This window comes from Eleutherodactylus coqui, chromosome 4 (assembly GCF_035609145.1).
Source record: "Eleutherodactylus coqui strain aEleCoq1 chromosome 4, aEleCoq1.hap1, whole genome shotgun sequence".
NCBI classification, from domain to species: Eukaryota; Metazoa; Chordata; class Amphibia; order Anura; family Eleutherodactylidae; genus Eleutherodactylus; species Eleutherodactylus coqui.
In genome coordinates this window covers 93,856,035-93,870,264 of record NC_089840.1, presented here as the reverse complement: position 1 = coordinate 93,870,264, position 14,230 = coordinate 93,856,035, and the positions used below count along the sequence as shown (strand labels likewise).

General features: G+C 42.5%; 1 protein-coding gene across 2 annotated transcripts in view; it reads left to right on the top strand.

Moving 5' to 3' along the window:
- Window positions 1-14,230, top strand: part of LOC136625570 (interleukin-5 receptor subunit alpha-like) — an 84,929-nt gene that overhangs the window by 28,130 nt on the left and 42,569 nt on the right. For both annotated transcript variants that reach the window (XM_066599861.1, XM_066599862.1), the window contains exons 2-4: window positions 5,124-5,231; window positions 7,896-8,044; window positions 10,610-10,751. In XM_066599861.1, the coding sequence (XP_066455958.1) occupies window positions 5,135-5,231; window positions 7,896-8,044; window positions 10,610-10,751 (388 nt within the window). In that variant the 5' untranslated portion in view covers window positions 5,124-5,134. The remainder of the gene's footprint in view (window positions 1-5,123; window positions 5,232-7,895; window positions 8,045-10,609; window positions 10,752-14,230) is intronic.

The window sequence follows — 14,230 nt, the reverse complement described above, 5'->3', positions numbered from 1 at the left end:
TATCCGTTGCTGTGTCGTTCCCATCACTTTCTTGAATTGCCCAGATTTTCACACATGGAAACCTTAGTGAGCATCGGCGAAATACAAAAATGCTCGGGTCGCCCATTGACTTCAATGGGGTTCGTTACTCGAAACGAACCCTCGAGCATCGCGATAATTTCGTCCCGAGTAACGAGCACCCGAGCATTTTGGTGCTCGCTCATCTCTAATTTAGAGGAATGTAAAAAGCAATTGTTCAGTTTGCAAGGAATTGTAGGGGGATTATTAAATGTTTCAGAAATTAGAGAGATTGGTGCATAATTGGACAAAGCAATTATACCAATTTTGGAACTTACTAAACGTTCAAGCAACAGATTATCAATGAAGAACTTGTCTATGCAAGTGTAGGTCTTGTGCATGTGTGAAAACGGTGTAATATTTTTAGTAAGGCATTGCACCCTCCATACCTAATTTTAACAGTCATTTGTGTGGTTGCATTGAAGACAATGGTCTGCCGGCACCCTTGCATTCTTTTTCAGGGAAGAGCTTTACATATAAGATTTACTCTGAAAATCTAAAATTTTAGTGCAAAAAAAACTTACCTGTCCACCACTGTGTCCCCTGCGGGGATGAAGAACATATCTGCCACATGTGGCAGATGTTTCCTTCATCCCTGCTAGTAAAAATAATTACCTGCTGCTCCATCTGCCACATCTGTGACAGATGCAGCAAAGGAATTCTTCAATTCCCTACCACAGCTGTCACATATGAGGTAGAGGATCCTGCTGCCCACACTCCGTCATTGGATTTCAGGGAAGGGCTGAGCCCTGGCAGCTGAAGGAAGGTGAGTATCTATATTTTTATTTTTTTACACTACATTTACTGTTTTTTCAGGGAAGGGCTTATATTTAAAGCCCTTGCCTGAAGTCCAATGACAGGGTGCTGGCAGCAGGATACTCTACCCCAGCTGTCATGTGTGACAGCTGCGGTAGGGAATTGAAAAATTCCTTTGCTGCAAATGTGTTTTTCATCCTCGTGGGGGACAGGTAAATTTTTGTGTTTTTTTTACACTAAAATTTTTGTTTTTCAGGGAAGGGCTTATATGTAAAGCCCTTCCATGAAACACAATGCAGGGGTGGCGGCAGACCATTGTCTTCAATGGAGCCGCTGGCAGCACCCACAGATCCATTGAATACAATGCATACATTCACTATGGTGTACGAATGTCCTATCTTTGCAGGCATGCATAAAATACACGCTCGTGTGAATCCACCCTTAGACACTGGTTTGAGGGTGGAAGACAGAGAGTGATTGAACTGAAGCAATGTTCTCCTAAATAATGTGTTGCTGTTCAGATACAATATGAAGTCACCATTTTAAAGTTGGTTGCAGCACTTACATGTCTAACAGGTTTGGGTTCTCCTTTCTGAACTTTGAGCTCCAGCAAAGGTGTAGGATGGTAAGAGGGTGAATTACCAGAGCTTCTGTGGCATTTCCAGTGCTAGGTTTGGAGTCTTGGTCTTGGGTCATGGTGCAAAGGAAGAGGTTGGTATTCTGGTCAGGAGGAAAGCCAGAGGTCAGTATTGGTAGTTTTCAAGATGCAATACAAAGGAGGAGACAGGTATCGTGGTCAGGAGAAAAGCCAGAGGTTGGTATTGGTAGTTCTCAGTTAGGTTGTAGAGGAGCAGGCAGGAGAGGAGCCTGACTAAGGCTATGAAGCACAATTGAGCACACTTGCACAATGGCATGGTCAGGCTTTTATAGTTAGCCTATTTGGGAACCAGACGCAGCTAGAACAGGAGAACAGGCCAGGGAACACAGGATCGTTGTTATGCTCTAGCAGAGGAGCTGTCTAAGGGCTGGATGGCTCAGCAGGGAGAGCTGCCAGCTGGATTACAGTAGGTCCTGTGTTCAATCCTTGAAAGTAGCCCCCTCCCTCGAGGATGGCCTCTGGATATCCCAGGTGCTGGTTTTCCTCTATATCTTTTGTGGAACTCCCTTGTTCCCAGGGCCATGGAGGAGTGTTTGACAGAGGGTTTCAGTTCACGTCAAAATTCTGGAGAGGCCACATCATCAGGAATTCCATGTAGTCAGAAAATTTCCTGGATCATCAACTCTGCAGTGTGCTCAGCGATGGGAATTTCTTTGATAGGAATGAAGTGAGTCATCTTTGTGAGTTGGTCCACAACAACAAGAATGGTAGTAATTCCTTTCGAGGGGGCAGATCCACAATGAAGTCCATAGTTACAGATCCCCATGGCCTGGATAGGACTAGAAGCCGTTGTAGGAAACACAGAGGATGAGCAAGTGGTGTCTTGTTTCAGGCACATGTGTCACAAGAGTTTATATACCTCTTGATATCCTCCCTGCAGTTGGGCCAGCAGAATGAACGAAGCAAGAGTTCCAAAGTTTTTGTGACCCCACAGGGGCTGGCAAGCTTGGAATCATGGACCAGTTTAAGAACTTCTATTCGACAAGCCTCTGAGTCATATAGTTAGTCTTTTTGCATCCACAGTCCATTCTTAAAAAAAGCTCCACATCTTTAGAGTGACAATTCAGGAAAGCGTTCTTTTTGTAAACTTCTTTAAAAACTTAGCTAGTAGATTTTCTGAGTGCACAATGCTCAAAAACCTTTTGGGACAGAATAGTGCAGTCCATGTTTGACCACCATTTAGGTTCTGAAATTTTTTTTGACAAGGCATCTGCCTTACCATTTCTGGAACCGAGTCAGTAGGAAATGACAACGTTGAACCTGGAGAAAAACTGAGCCAATCGTGCTTGTATTGCCAATAACCTCTTGGCTATACAGAGAAATTCTATATTTTTATGATCAGTAAGGACTATTACTGGGTGATGGGCTCCTTCCAGGGGGTGTCTCCATTCGATGAAAGCGACCTTGATGGCCAAAAGATCCTTGTTTCCGACATGATAGTTCTTCTCTGTGGGTGACAAGGTATAAAACAAAAAATCCACAGGGATGTAGTTGTATCCTATCTCTGACTCACTGTGATAGGATAGCCCCTACTGCAGAGTCAAAGGAGTCTACCTCCACAATAAATGGCAATTCTGGTCTTGGGTGGATCAACATTGGTGTCAAAGTAAAAAAAAGTCTTTAGTTTCTCTATTGAGGCTGTCGAGAAGATTACTATTGGTCTTCACATAAAGCATGGCCAAGGCATCAGTGAGGAAGTTGATGATAGAAAAAACCTTCTTCCTGTCAATGATAAACAAAGTGGGCTGCATCTGAAAATAGATTTGGCATTGGTTGAGGAACAATCAATAGCGATGACAATCCGTACCGAATTTTGCTGGCATCTGAGCCTGAATGATGCACATTCAGAAGTTGCTTCTATAAGGTAATTATCTCCTTCTGTTGACCAGTACTACTATCTGTAATCCAGAAAACTTTTCTTGGTAGGAGGCACAGAATTCTTGAAGCTCTGTCACTTATTTCTGTAGGGTGCTCACTATGGACTCCGTTTTGAGTGTGATCATTTTGTGGTGTTTCAAGTGCTAGGTTTGGAGTCGCAGGTGTAATAGCCATGCAGGACCAGAGAATAGACAGAGGAAAGCCAGGAGTCAGCAACAGGTGGTCTCAGCTGGCGGTAAAAAGGAGGAGGCAGGTATCGTGGTCAGGAGGAAAACCAGAGGTCGTATCAGTAGTTCTTAAGTTGCGGTACAAAGGAGGAACAAGCCAGGAAATATGGGATCATTGCTATGTTTTAGCAGAGAAGCTGTCTAAGAGCTGGATGGCTCAGCAGTGAGAGCTGCCAGCTGGAGCACAGGAGGTCCTGCGTTCGATCGCTGATAGCTTCCTAGAAGACACTTTTGAAGCTGGAGCACTACTGCCCTCTAATTCAATGAGCATACTGCTGACTCCATTTTGTGGCCTTATGGAAGGAAAGAACGCTGTGAGTCTTGCAGAGTTCAGCTTCTTTTTTGCTTTCTCCATGTTGCAAGAGCACTAGAAGAGATATATTATCTAATTATGTTACCTGGGACCCACAAAGATTGCCGTGGACATACAATATTTAGCCCAGGGCAATGGAGCTAGTGAATGTGCAGCTTACTGCATGCACTGCAGGCCATGCCCCCCATGGGATTTTTTTAGTTTTTGCCACCTCACATTCCATGAGTCATAACTTTTCTATTTTTTAGACTAAATAGCTATTTCAGACCTTGTTAATTAAAAAAAAGGAGAAATCATTATCTAGGCATAATTTTCAGGTAAATATATGGTAGCATTTAATTTTCAGAAATTGTTTAATATTGATGAATGCATAATAAATCAGTTTCACTATAGTTTTTTTCCTGGCATTCACCATCAAAATAAATAGAGGACAGAATGTTATAGTACTGTACATGTAATATGTATCAAAAAGAGCATGGAGATGTATAATATGTACTTGCTTTATGTGTTTTTTATAACTTTGATTGAATAAAATTGAAATTTAAAAAATCATTACATTTAATGTATTTTTGGGGGGGTTTGCAGCATTTTTTTTGATTGTCCATTTTTTTAGTCCCCTTAGGTGAATTTTACTTTAAACTATTTTTTAACATAATGTATAGTCATATGCCTATATGGAAAAACACACAGCTTGCTGTTCATTTAAAAAGTATGGCACCTGTCAGGGCATCTTGAAGTATACCGTAATACACTTTTTGACTAGAGAGCCCTAGAGGCCTTTTACGTCCAATTCTGCCAACATGGCCAAGGCTGACAGGGACAAGACAAAGGGAATTCCCTCATTCTATCCACACTTGAGAGCGGCAATGATAATGATACTTAATGGATTTAACAGCTGATCTTGAGTGTTAGTGCTGGAGGGTGGCTGTCAATCACAGTCATCCTCCAGCGGATGATAGCCCCAGCAGCAAATCCTGTGCCCCACGTGATCCCTATCATTTACATATACATCATGATGTTCAAAAGGAGTACTTCCTGTAATGTGTATGTATATGACAATGAAGAAAGGAGTTTAGATCCTAAAATGAGGACAATGATTTCATTATGAAAAATGTCTTTAAACTAGAAATGTTAACATTATTTAAATAATGATACAATAGAAAAATGCTATGTAGGAATTAATATCACTATATAATGAATGAATGTCAAAAATGTATGCATTTTATTTTTTAAGGGTCACTTTGAATGATGGTTTCTCAAGAAAATGAAAAAGCTTGGATATTACAACTGGTATTAATGGTGCTTAGCCAACAAGTATATGCAACAGATGGCAGTGGAAATTGTAAGTGGATGACATGAATGTTTTTCTAGTTTCCATAAAGTGTAGCTAAATTTACAATACTCCAAGTTGGAACTGCAAATGGTCCATCAATACAATTTCACCTAGACTGTCACATTTCAATGGATTAATGTTTTTTTTAGCCCTTATGTAGCAAGAGGGTACCCTGGTATTAATTTTGGATTAATGCACTAAAAAAAGAAAAACTGGCACAGCCCATATTAATTATTATACTAAAGATACAAGTTTCATTCATATAAACTGGCAATGCTCTGTGGATTAATATTTCATTCACAACTAGAATCAGATAGTGTTATAGTCAATCCTTATCGCTTTCACAGCAGAGAGCATCTACTGCTCCACTTCCAGAAAGAAGTTGAAAGTCATCTAAAAAAGACTAGCTTTCGGTATTTGCTTCATTTGTTTGTCTAAGTTTTTGATGTCCTGAATGTATAATCCAGAATTTCTTTCAATTATAAATGCATACTTTAGTCACATCTCTATTGCTCAGTATTTCTCTAGTGCCCAACATGATGGTGTTATTTCTGTTTGTGTGCTTCAGTGAGTTAAGAAACAGATTCTTCAGGTTTCTTTGTGCACTGTGCATGTAGCACACTATAACAGGCGACTCCTCTCACCATCTCAGAGACAACTGACAATTAGAAACACAGCCTGCAGAGGGGAAAATGGTGAAATATGCAGGATACAAGTCATATCATGGCCAAATATAGTGTTATTACTCATGTACCCATACAACAGCTTATTTCCAAAAGTCATCTTAAATGTGGGAGTACTTTAATGGTTCATAATTAGAGATGAGCGAACATAGTCGTTTCGAGTAATTACTCGATCGAGTACCGCTATTTTCGAGTACTTCCGTACTCGGGTGAAAAGATTCGGGGGGCGCCGGGGGCGGGGGGAGGCATGGCGGAGCGGAGGGTAGCAGCGGGGAACAGGGGGGAGCCCTCTCTCCCCCCCCCCCACTCCCCGCTGCAACCCCCCACTCACCCACGGCGCCCCCCGAATCTTTTTGCCCGAGTACGGAAGTACTCGAAAATCGCAGTACTTGAGCGAAAAAGGGGCGTGGCCGAGTAGGCTCGCTCATCTCTATTCATAATCTAGCTCTAACCTTAGATATTGTACAAAGATATTTAAATGTATTGAAATCTATGGAAGAAACAGCATGCTAAATGAATTCATCAAATTTGCAATCACTCTTTTTTCTCAGTATCAAAATATAGAATTAGTGAATAAAGGATATGTATACATTGGCAGCCAATTGCAATCAATATAAAATGAAAAATGAACCAATTCTGCAATTCATCTTGATTGATGCTTTCCTATCATTTTATTTGTGCATCATTTATGCTGAAATATGCATCTCCATTGTAGCAAATAATAAACTCTGCATAGTCTGATCCTTCAGTCATATTTCCTTTCATCTGTCCCCTACTAATCCCTGATAGATGAAAAAGAATGACTGTCTGAAGTTAAAGGAGGGATATATAGAACATGTAAAACTAAAATAGGTTCTTCATTCTCAAGGCTATAGCAACAGCATACAATACATTAAATATAAAATAAAAATTAATCTTGTTATTTGTATAGCCCAAATTATTCTGCAGCGCTTTCAAGTAATTTTTTTATCGCTCCCCCCACCAAGCTGGGTACTCATTTTACCGACCTTGGATGATGGAAGGCCAAGTCAACCCTGAGCTGGCTACCTGAACCATGCTGGGATTGAATTTGCAACCTTCAGGTCATGAGTGGGAGCTTAGGACGGCATTCCTGCTGCCTTAGCACTCTGCATCTATGATCAGTGGATTCATTTTTGGATTAAAACTTATTTAGTAAACAAACAGAATTTGGTGAGAAAAAGTCCCCATGTGGCTGTGTCAACATAATAAATGTGCCATTGCTCTTGGAACATGAGGACTGAAAAACAACAATGAAAAAACAACAAATAACTGTGGTGGTGGGAAGGGATTAGAAAATAAAAAGATTTCTTTCCTGCTTCTAACCATTTTCTGTAAATAAGACCTACAAAATTAAATTATAAATATAAAATATTTTAAAAGTCTACAACTGTAAATAATAAGAACCCCTTCATGTCCAACAGAAAAAGATTAGGGTAGACTAAGTAAGAAAAATAATTTTCAAAACATTCCAGGTGAGAAAGGGATAAGAAGTAGAGATGAGCGAGTATACTCGCTAAGGGCAATTAGTCGATCGAGCATTGCCCTTAGCGAGTACCTGCCCGCTCGGGAGCAAAGATTCGGCTGCCGGCGGCGGGCAGGGAGCAGTGGGGGAGAGCAGGGAGGAACGGTGGGGAGATCTCTCTCTCCCTCTCTCCCCCCTGCTCACTGTCACAACTCACCCGCGGCGGCGGCAGCCGAACCTTTTCTTCCGAGCGGGCAGGTACTCGCTAAGGACAATGCTCGATCGAGCAATTGTCCTTAGCGAGTATGTTCGCTCATCTCTAATAAGAAGTCATCTTTGCTACTGTTTGTTTATATAATGTATCAAATTATCTTCATAGTTAGCAATTAAAAACTGGTCATGATTCCTTTTATTTTTGCTCTATTAATATTTCTTCTTAGTGTTGTAATGATCATGTTTATTATCATGTTTATCTTTGTCATGATACTAATCATAACCTGTTTGCAGTTATTCTTAAACAGCCCAACATAACAATATCAAGTGTTGGCTTCAATTTTGTCAATATTTCCTGGGAACCGGAAGAAATCATTGAAAAGGGACATTTTAGTGTTTGCTATAATTTTTCCTATGGATTTCTGAATAAAGAAAAAAAATGGGTGAGTATGTTATTCTTATCTGTATTCATTTAAAAGCATTATTCTGCTGTTTTCCTAAATTGAATATTCATCAATAAAATGAGTTGAAAAGATAAAAGTATTATTCTTAGCTTTAATCTTCACTTCGATATTCCATATATTTAGCTTTAGAGAGGACATCACAATTACCCAGTTGTATATTACATAATGCTTACAGATAAGCCGTACTGTGCTATCATAGGATATTGCAGCTTATTGATAAAACTGATAATTACCTGATGATGGTATATCATCATTACATCACAATTATTCTGAAATTCCTCCAACAAAATTTACAGAGCAGTCTTATATAGCTAACTGCTGGGACTCTAAAAAAAGAATCCCTTGGTCATTCACCGAGCCTCTCAGGCCCATTGCAAGTAATACTTGGAGTGGCCTGTTAATGATTTTCACAGGAAGAAGATAATTTTAAGCTGTAACCCACATAAAGATATAATATGTGGTATCTAGGGTGGCAGGCTGAGGACCACTAAGACTTTAGATCTTTAAGAAGTGTTGACTGCCAGAATAATCAGTCTGCCCCAGTTTGATCACTGAAGTACCTAAGGCAATTAGTAAATTGAACCCCAAGTTGTGAGGCAGTGAATGGCTCTAAATATACTGTGGTCTACATGCTAAGAGGCACTTTAGTCAGTCTCATGGCAGCACAAAACTAATGAAGTCATTAGTGAATTTTAGATGAAGTAATAGTTCTTCTATGTTAGAGGGGTGATCAGCACTCTGCTACCCCTCTTACTGAAATGGCTAAGCCGCTCTGACAAGCATCCCAAAGGCCACGCTTAGCTTCATCTCCTGTCAGATATGGCAGGGACAGTGGAGAAGGAGCACCAGCCAAGTATCAGAAGATAGATGCACAGCAGTGGATTTTGTGCTGCAAGTGGCATAAATTGTTAGCACTTGCCAGCACTAAAGGGAGGAGGCTCTACTCTTATAATGACATGGCTAATGTGTCACTTCTGAGAGATAACCCCCATAAAGAGAAGAAGAAAGAGGTTTAACCCTGATCCCTTCCTGAATGGGCAGAAACATTCTAAAGGTGCATTGGGCACCATATAAAAGGTTAAGAAGTTGCACCACAGGCTGAAGTGACTCAGAACACTGGAACCACAACAGCACTAGATCTTAAAGTGGTGGAGGCCATTCCGAAGTGGAACTACAGCAGGCCGCATCCCCATGCTAGAGCACAGAGGAGGATGGCCACAGATAACAGTGTTATTGAGACCCAAGCAAATGGACACACTGTATGGAAAGAAAGGGAGTCTACCATTCTAAAAGGGGTTGGTCCCAGGAGTGAAGGATGACCCTACAAACTGGGATTAGGATTGAGCTGCCAAACATGAGAGACCAGTCTCCAGCAACAATTTAGTGTGCACACACTAGGGATATTGATTGTTTAAAAGATGTTGACTGGGGGAATACCTCCCCAAAAGTTATTGTGGTAAAAAGGTGATTCAAAAATAATGTCTAAGGATACCTGAGGTAGTAAGATGCACTCTTAGGGCTCAGTGTGACTGCAGGAGGAAGACGGCCGTACCTCAAGACGGACGTCTCTCTGCAGCGTCGGGAGAAAGAACATATGACCGACTTCATTGCCGGTCATGTGTTCTTTCTTCAGTGCTGTGGGGAGTCGTCTGTCTTGAAGTATGGCCGTCTTCTTCCTGCAGGAAGGGCTCAGTCACACGGGCGCATCGGCGCCTGTGTATGGGTGCCGATGCGCCCGTGTGACTGTGCCCTTATGGTTAGTTGAATATTAATGGTAGAAGATAATGCGATGTGTGGGGGTTAACACATTAGTTATTAATACTAATACTTATGTAAAACATGTTGTAGTGGGAAGACAAGACACTCTGTAGTAGTAACTTTATGCGCTGATGAAAGTGTATGTGAGATGGTAGTGATGCATTGATAATGTACTCTTGCACCTACGGTGCATTGAGTCCACATTGTTAGCACCATGCCATGGGACTCCGAAATGACAGTAGGCTGAGTTATGGAAAATGAGGATGGCTAGGTAAGAGTGAAGTCCAAAACACAAAGTGCCTTGTCATTCTGATATAGAACTTTATTATAAATGTGAAGTTCCATTAACACCTGCAATGTTTAAGTAAACTAGGCCCCCCTATACAATGCAGCTAAAGTTTTTTTCATGTTAGGTTAAATTTATTTGGCTTAAAGAAAATACTGCCTCCATCTCTGTTCAGTTGTTGTGCCATCACATAGCCTGCAGCTCTGGCATCTGCATAGGCTATATTCTGCAGAGAAAAAGCTTGAGTTTGATGAAGAAAATGGTGCTACAATTAAAGTTTAAGATAAACAAAGATGCCTTTAAGTTTCTTAAACTTTTATGCCTCCAAAGATTAGGCTCTTTTCTTTTTTATTTATCTTCTGATATCTCCACAGAAGTGGAAAAAGATAAGTCAAGTGTAAACTACCTCCATATATAGCCGTTTTCTCATGAGACAACATTGATTACAAATAAGTAATATTTGATGGCAAACATTTATCAGTTTTCTTTCTTTTTTTTAGCTAAAATTGTCTACAAACTATCACAAAATAAACCTACGTATGCATTCTAGAGTGGAAGGATCAGTATCGAATGCACTTTGCAAATTGGATCACATACTTGTTAAAAGCAAGCCTACAGAATTTGTTTACAATTCCCCACAAAGTGAGTTTTACATATCTTTAACATATGCTATGAAAAATGTGAAAACATATACTTAATATATTTAGCACTGTTATGCTTTGGTCCATGCAAACATCATTACTCTATTGACAACCGATTAGGCAAATGGAGAGCAGCTCAGTATCTTGTATGGCTGTTACTGAGTGAAATAAATGACGGGTGAGAGCTGCCTGTGATTTAAATCCCTGTCTGCTGATAGATCAGCACCACAGTGCAGGGGACAGCAGGAGAAGACACGGTGTGCCCTGGCAGCTGAAGGAAGGTGAGTATCTATGTTTTTTTGTTTTTAAACCACTTTTACTTGATTTTCAGGGAAGGACTTATATTTATAGCCCTTCCCTGAAATCAATTGCCGGCAGCAGAATCCTCTACCGCAGCTGACATGTGTGACAGCTGCGGTAAAGAATTAAAGAATTCCTCTGCTGCATCTGCCACAGATGTGGCAGATGTAGCAACAGGGAATTCTTTTAACTAGCGGGGATGAAGGAAACATCTGCCGCATGCGGCAGATGTGTTCTTCATGCCCGCGGGGGTCACGGCAGCTGCGGATAGGTACGTTTTTTTTTTGTTTTGCACTAAAGTGTTTCTTTTTCAGGGAAGGGCTTATATATAAAGCCCTTCCCTGAAAAAGAATGCAGAGGGCTGGCAGAGCATTGTTTTTAATGGAACCACTGGCAACAGCCGCGGCTCCATTGACAACAAGCACACAGCTGTGTTCACGCATGTTTTTGCTTGTACCTAGGTGCGAACGTATGTTTGCACCTAAGTACGCACAAAAACACACTTGTGTGAATGCACCCTAATATTGAATTTTCCTTACCTTATTAAAGTCAAATGGGTTTTTCCCAGCTGACACATGCTGCTCACTAAGGCCAGCTTCACACGTTGGTGCGCACAAATCCGTGCATCCACGGATGTGCCAAAACACACGTGAACGAAGCTTCATGCAGCATTGCTCTCAATGGGACCGCCGCTGCTGCCAGCAGCCCCATTGAAAGCAATGGCCTGCTGGCAACCCCTGCAGTGATTTTCGGGGAAGGGCTTTAAATATAAGCCCTTCCATGAAAAATCATCCCTGGCTGTAGTAAAAAAGTCCTAAAAACATATACTCACCTCTCCGCCGCTGTCGGAGCTCAGGCTCGTCTAGATGTTTGTTTCTCTCTACACTGTTCTGAAACTTTTCAGGCAGGCGGGGGATTAAAAATGTCCGCAGGCTGAAAGGGCTATGTCTAATTGGCTGAGCGCTCAGCCAGTCACAAGCAGCACTCAGCCATTCATTGAATGACAGCTTAACGCTGCCTGTGATTGGTTACAGCGCTCAGCCAATCACAGACAGCACTTGGCCATTCAATGGGCTGCCTGTGACTCCATCGAAAGCAATGGCCTACGGACAACCCCTGCAGTGATTTGGTGGGAAGGGCTTAAAATATTAGTCCTTCCCTGAAAATCATCCATAGCTGTAGTAAAAAATAAAAAAAATATATACTCACTTGTTCGCCACTGCTGGGGCTCTGGCGCGTCTAGCTGCTTGTTCTCCCTGCACTGCGGCTGTAACATATAAAAGACAGAAATTCATATACTTGCTGTTATGGCTGCTTCCCTCATAGTCTTTGCTCTTGCATAAATGCTTTACCTCAGCCTAGGTGAGAGACCCGATTCACCGTCCAGACCCAAGCGGCAACGTAGTAATTAGAGATGAGCGAGCACCAAAATGCTCGGGTGCTCGTTACTCGGGACGAAATTTTCGCGATGCTCAAGGGTTCGTTTCGAATAACGAACCCCATTGAAGTCAATGGGCGACCCGAGCATTTTTGTATATCACCGATGCTCGCTAAGGTTTCCATTTGTGAAAATCTGGGCAATTCAAGAAAGTGATGGGAACGACACAGCAACGGATAGGGCAGGCGAGGGGCTACATGTTGGGCTGCATCTCAAGTTCCCAGGTCCCACTATTAAGCCACAATAGCGGCAAGAGTGGGCCCCCCCTCCCAACAATTTTTACTTCTGAAAAGCCCTCATTAGCAAGGCATACCTTAGCTAAGCACCACACTACCTCCAACAAAGCACAGTCACTGCCTGCATAACACTCCGCTGCCACTTCTCCTGGGTTAGACCGGGGTTTTAAAATAGTTATAAATAGTCACAGGCAGGTACAACTCCGCAATGGGAATTCCGTGTGCACCCACAGCATGGTTGGCTCCCTGGAACCCACCGGCGGTACATAAATATATCCCATTGCAGTGCCCAGCACAGTTGAGGTAATGTGATGTTTAATGCAGGTGGGCTTCGGCCCACACTGCATGCCCCAGTCAGACTAGGGTTCTTTAGAAGTGGACACATGCAGTTACAACTCCGTGTGGACCGACAGCATGGGTGGCTCCCTGGAACCCACCGGCGGTACATAAATATATCCCATTGCAGTGCCCTGGACAGCAAAGCTAATGTCAGGTTTAATGCAAGTGGGCTTGGGCCCACACTGCATGCCCCAGTCAGACAAGGGTTCTTTAGAAGTGGACACATGCAGTTACAACTCCGTGTGGACCAACAGCATGGGTGGGTCCCAGGAAGCCACCGGCGGTACATAAATATATCCCATTGCAGTGCCCAGCACAGCTGAGGTAATGTCAGGTTTAATGCAGGTGGGCTAAAAATTACTAGGATTACACTGTAGGCGAGGGCCCCAAAAAATTGGTGTACCAACAGTACTAATGTACCTCACAAAAAATGCCCATGCCCAACCAAGAGGCCAGGTGAAACCCATTAATCGCTTTGGTTAATGTGGCTTAAGTGGTAACTAGGCCTGGAGGCAGCCCAGTTAAAATAAAAATTGGTTCAGGTGCAAGTTTCAATGCTTCAATGAGCATTGAAACGTATAAACATTGTTTACAAGAGTTATATGACTGAGCCTTGTGGGCCTAAGAAAAATTTCCCGTTCGGCGTGATTACGTGAGGTTTCAGGAGGAGGAGCAGGAGGAGGAGGATGAATATAATACACAGATTGATGAAGCTAAAAGGTCCCCGTTTTTGATGGTGATAGAGAACGATGCTTCCATCCGCGGGTGCAGCCTACGTATTGTTTAGGTATCGCTGCTGTCCGCTGGTGAAGAGAAGTCTGGAGAAATCCAGGCTTTGTTCATCTTGATGAGTGCAAGCCTGTCGGCACTGTCGGTTGACAGGCGGGTACGCTTATCCGTGATGATTCCCCCAGCCGCACTAAACACCCTCTCTGACAAGACGCTAGCCGCAGGACAAGCAAGCACCTCCAGGGCATACAGCGCGAGTTCAGGCCACGTGTCCAGCTTCGACACCCAGTAGTTGTAGGAGGCAGAGGCGTCACCGAGGACGGTCGTGCGATTGGCTACGTACTCCCTCACCATCCTTTAACAGTGCTCCCGCCGACTCAGCCTTGACTGGGGAGCGGTGACACAGTCTTGCTGGGGAGCCATAAAGCTGGCAAAGGC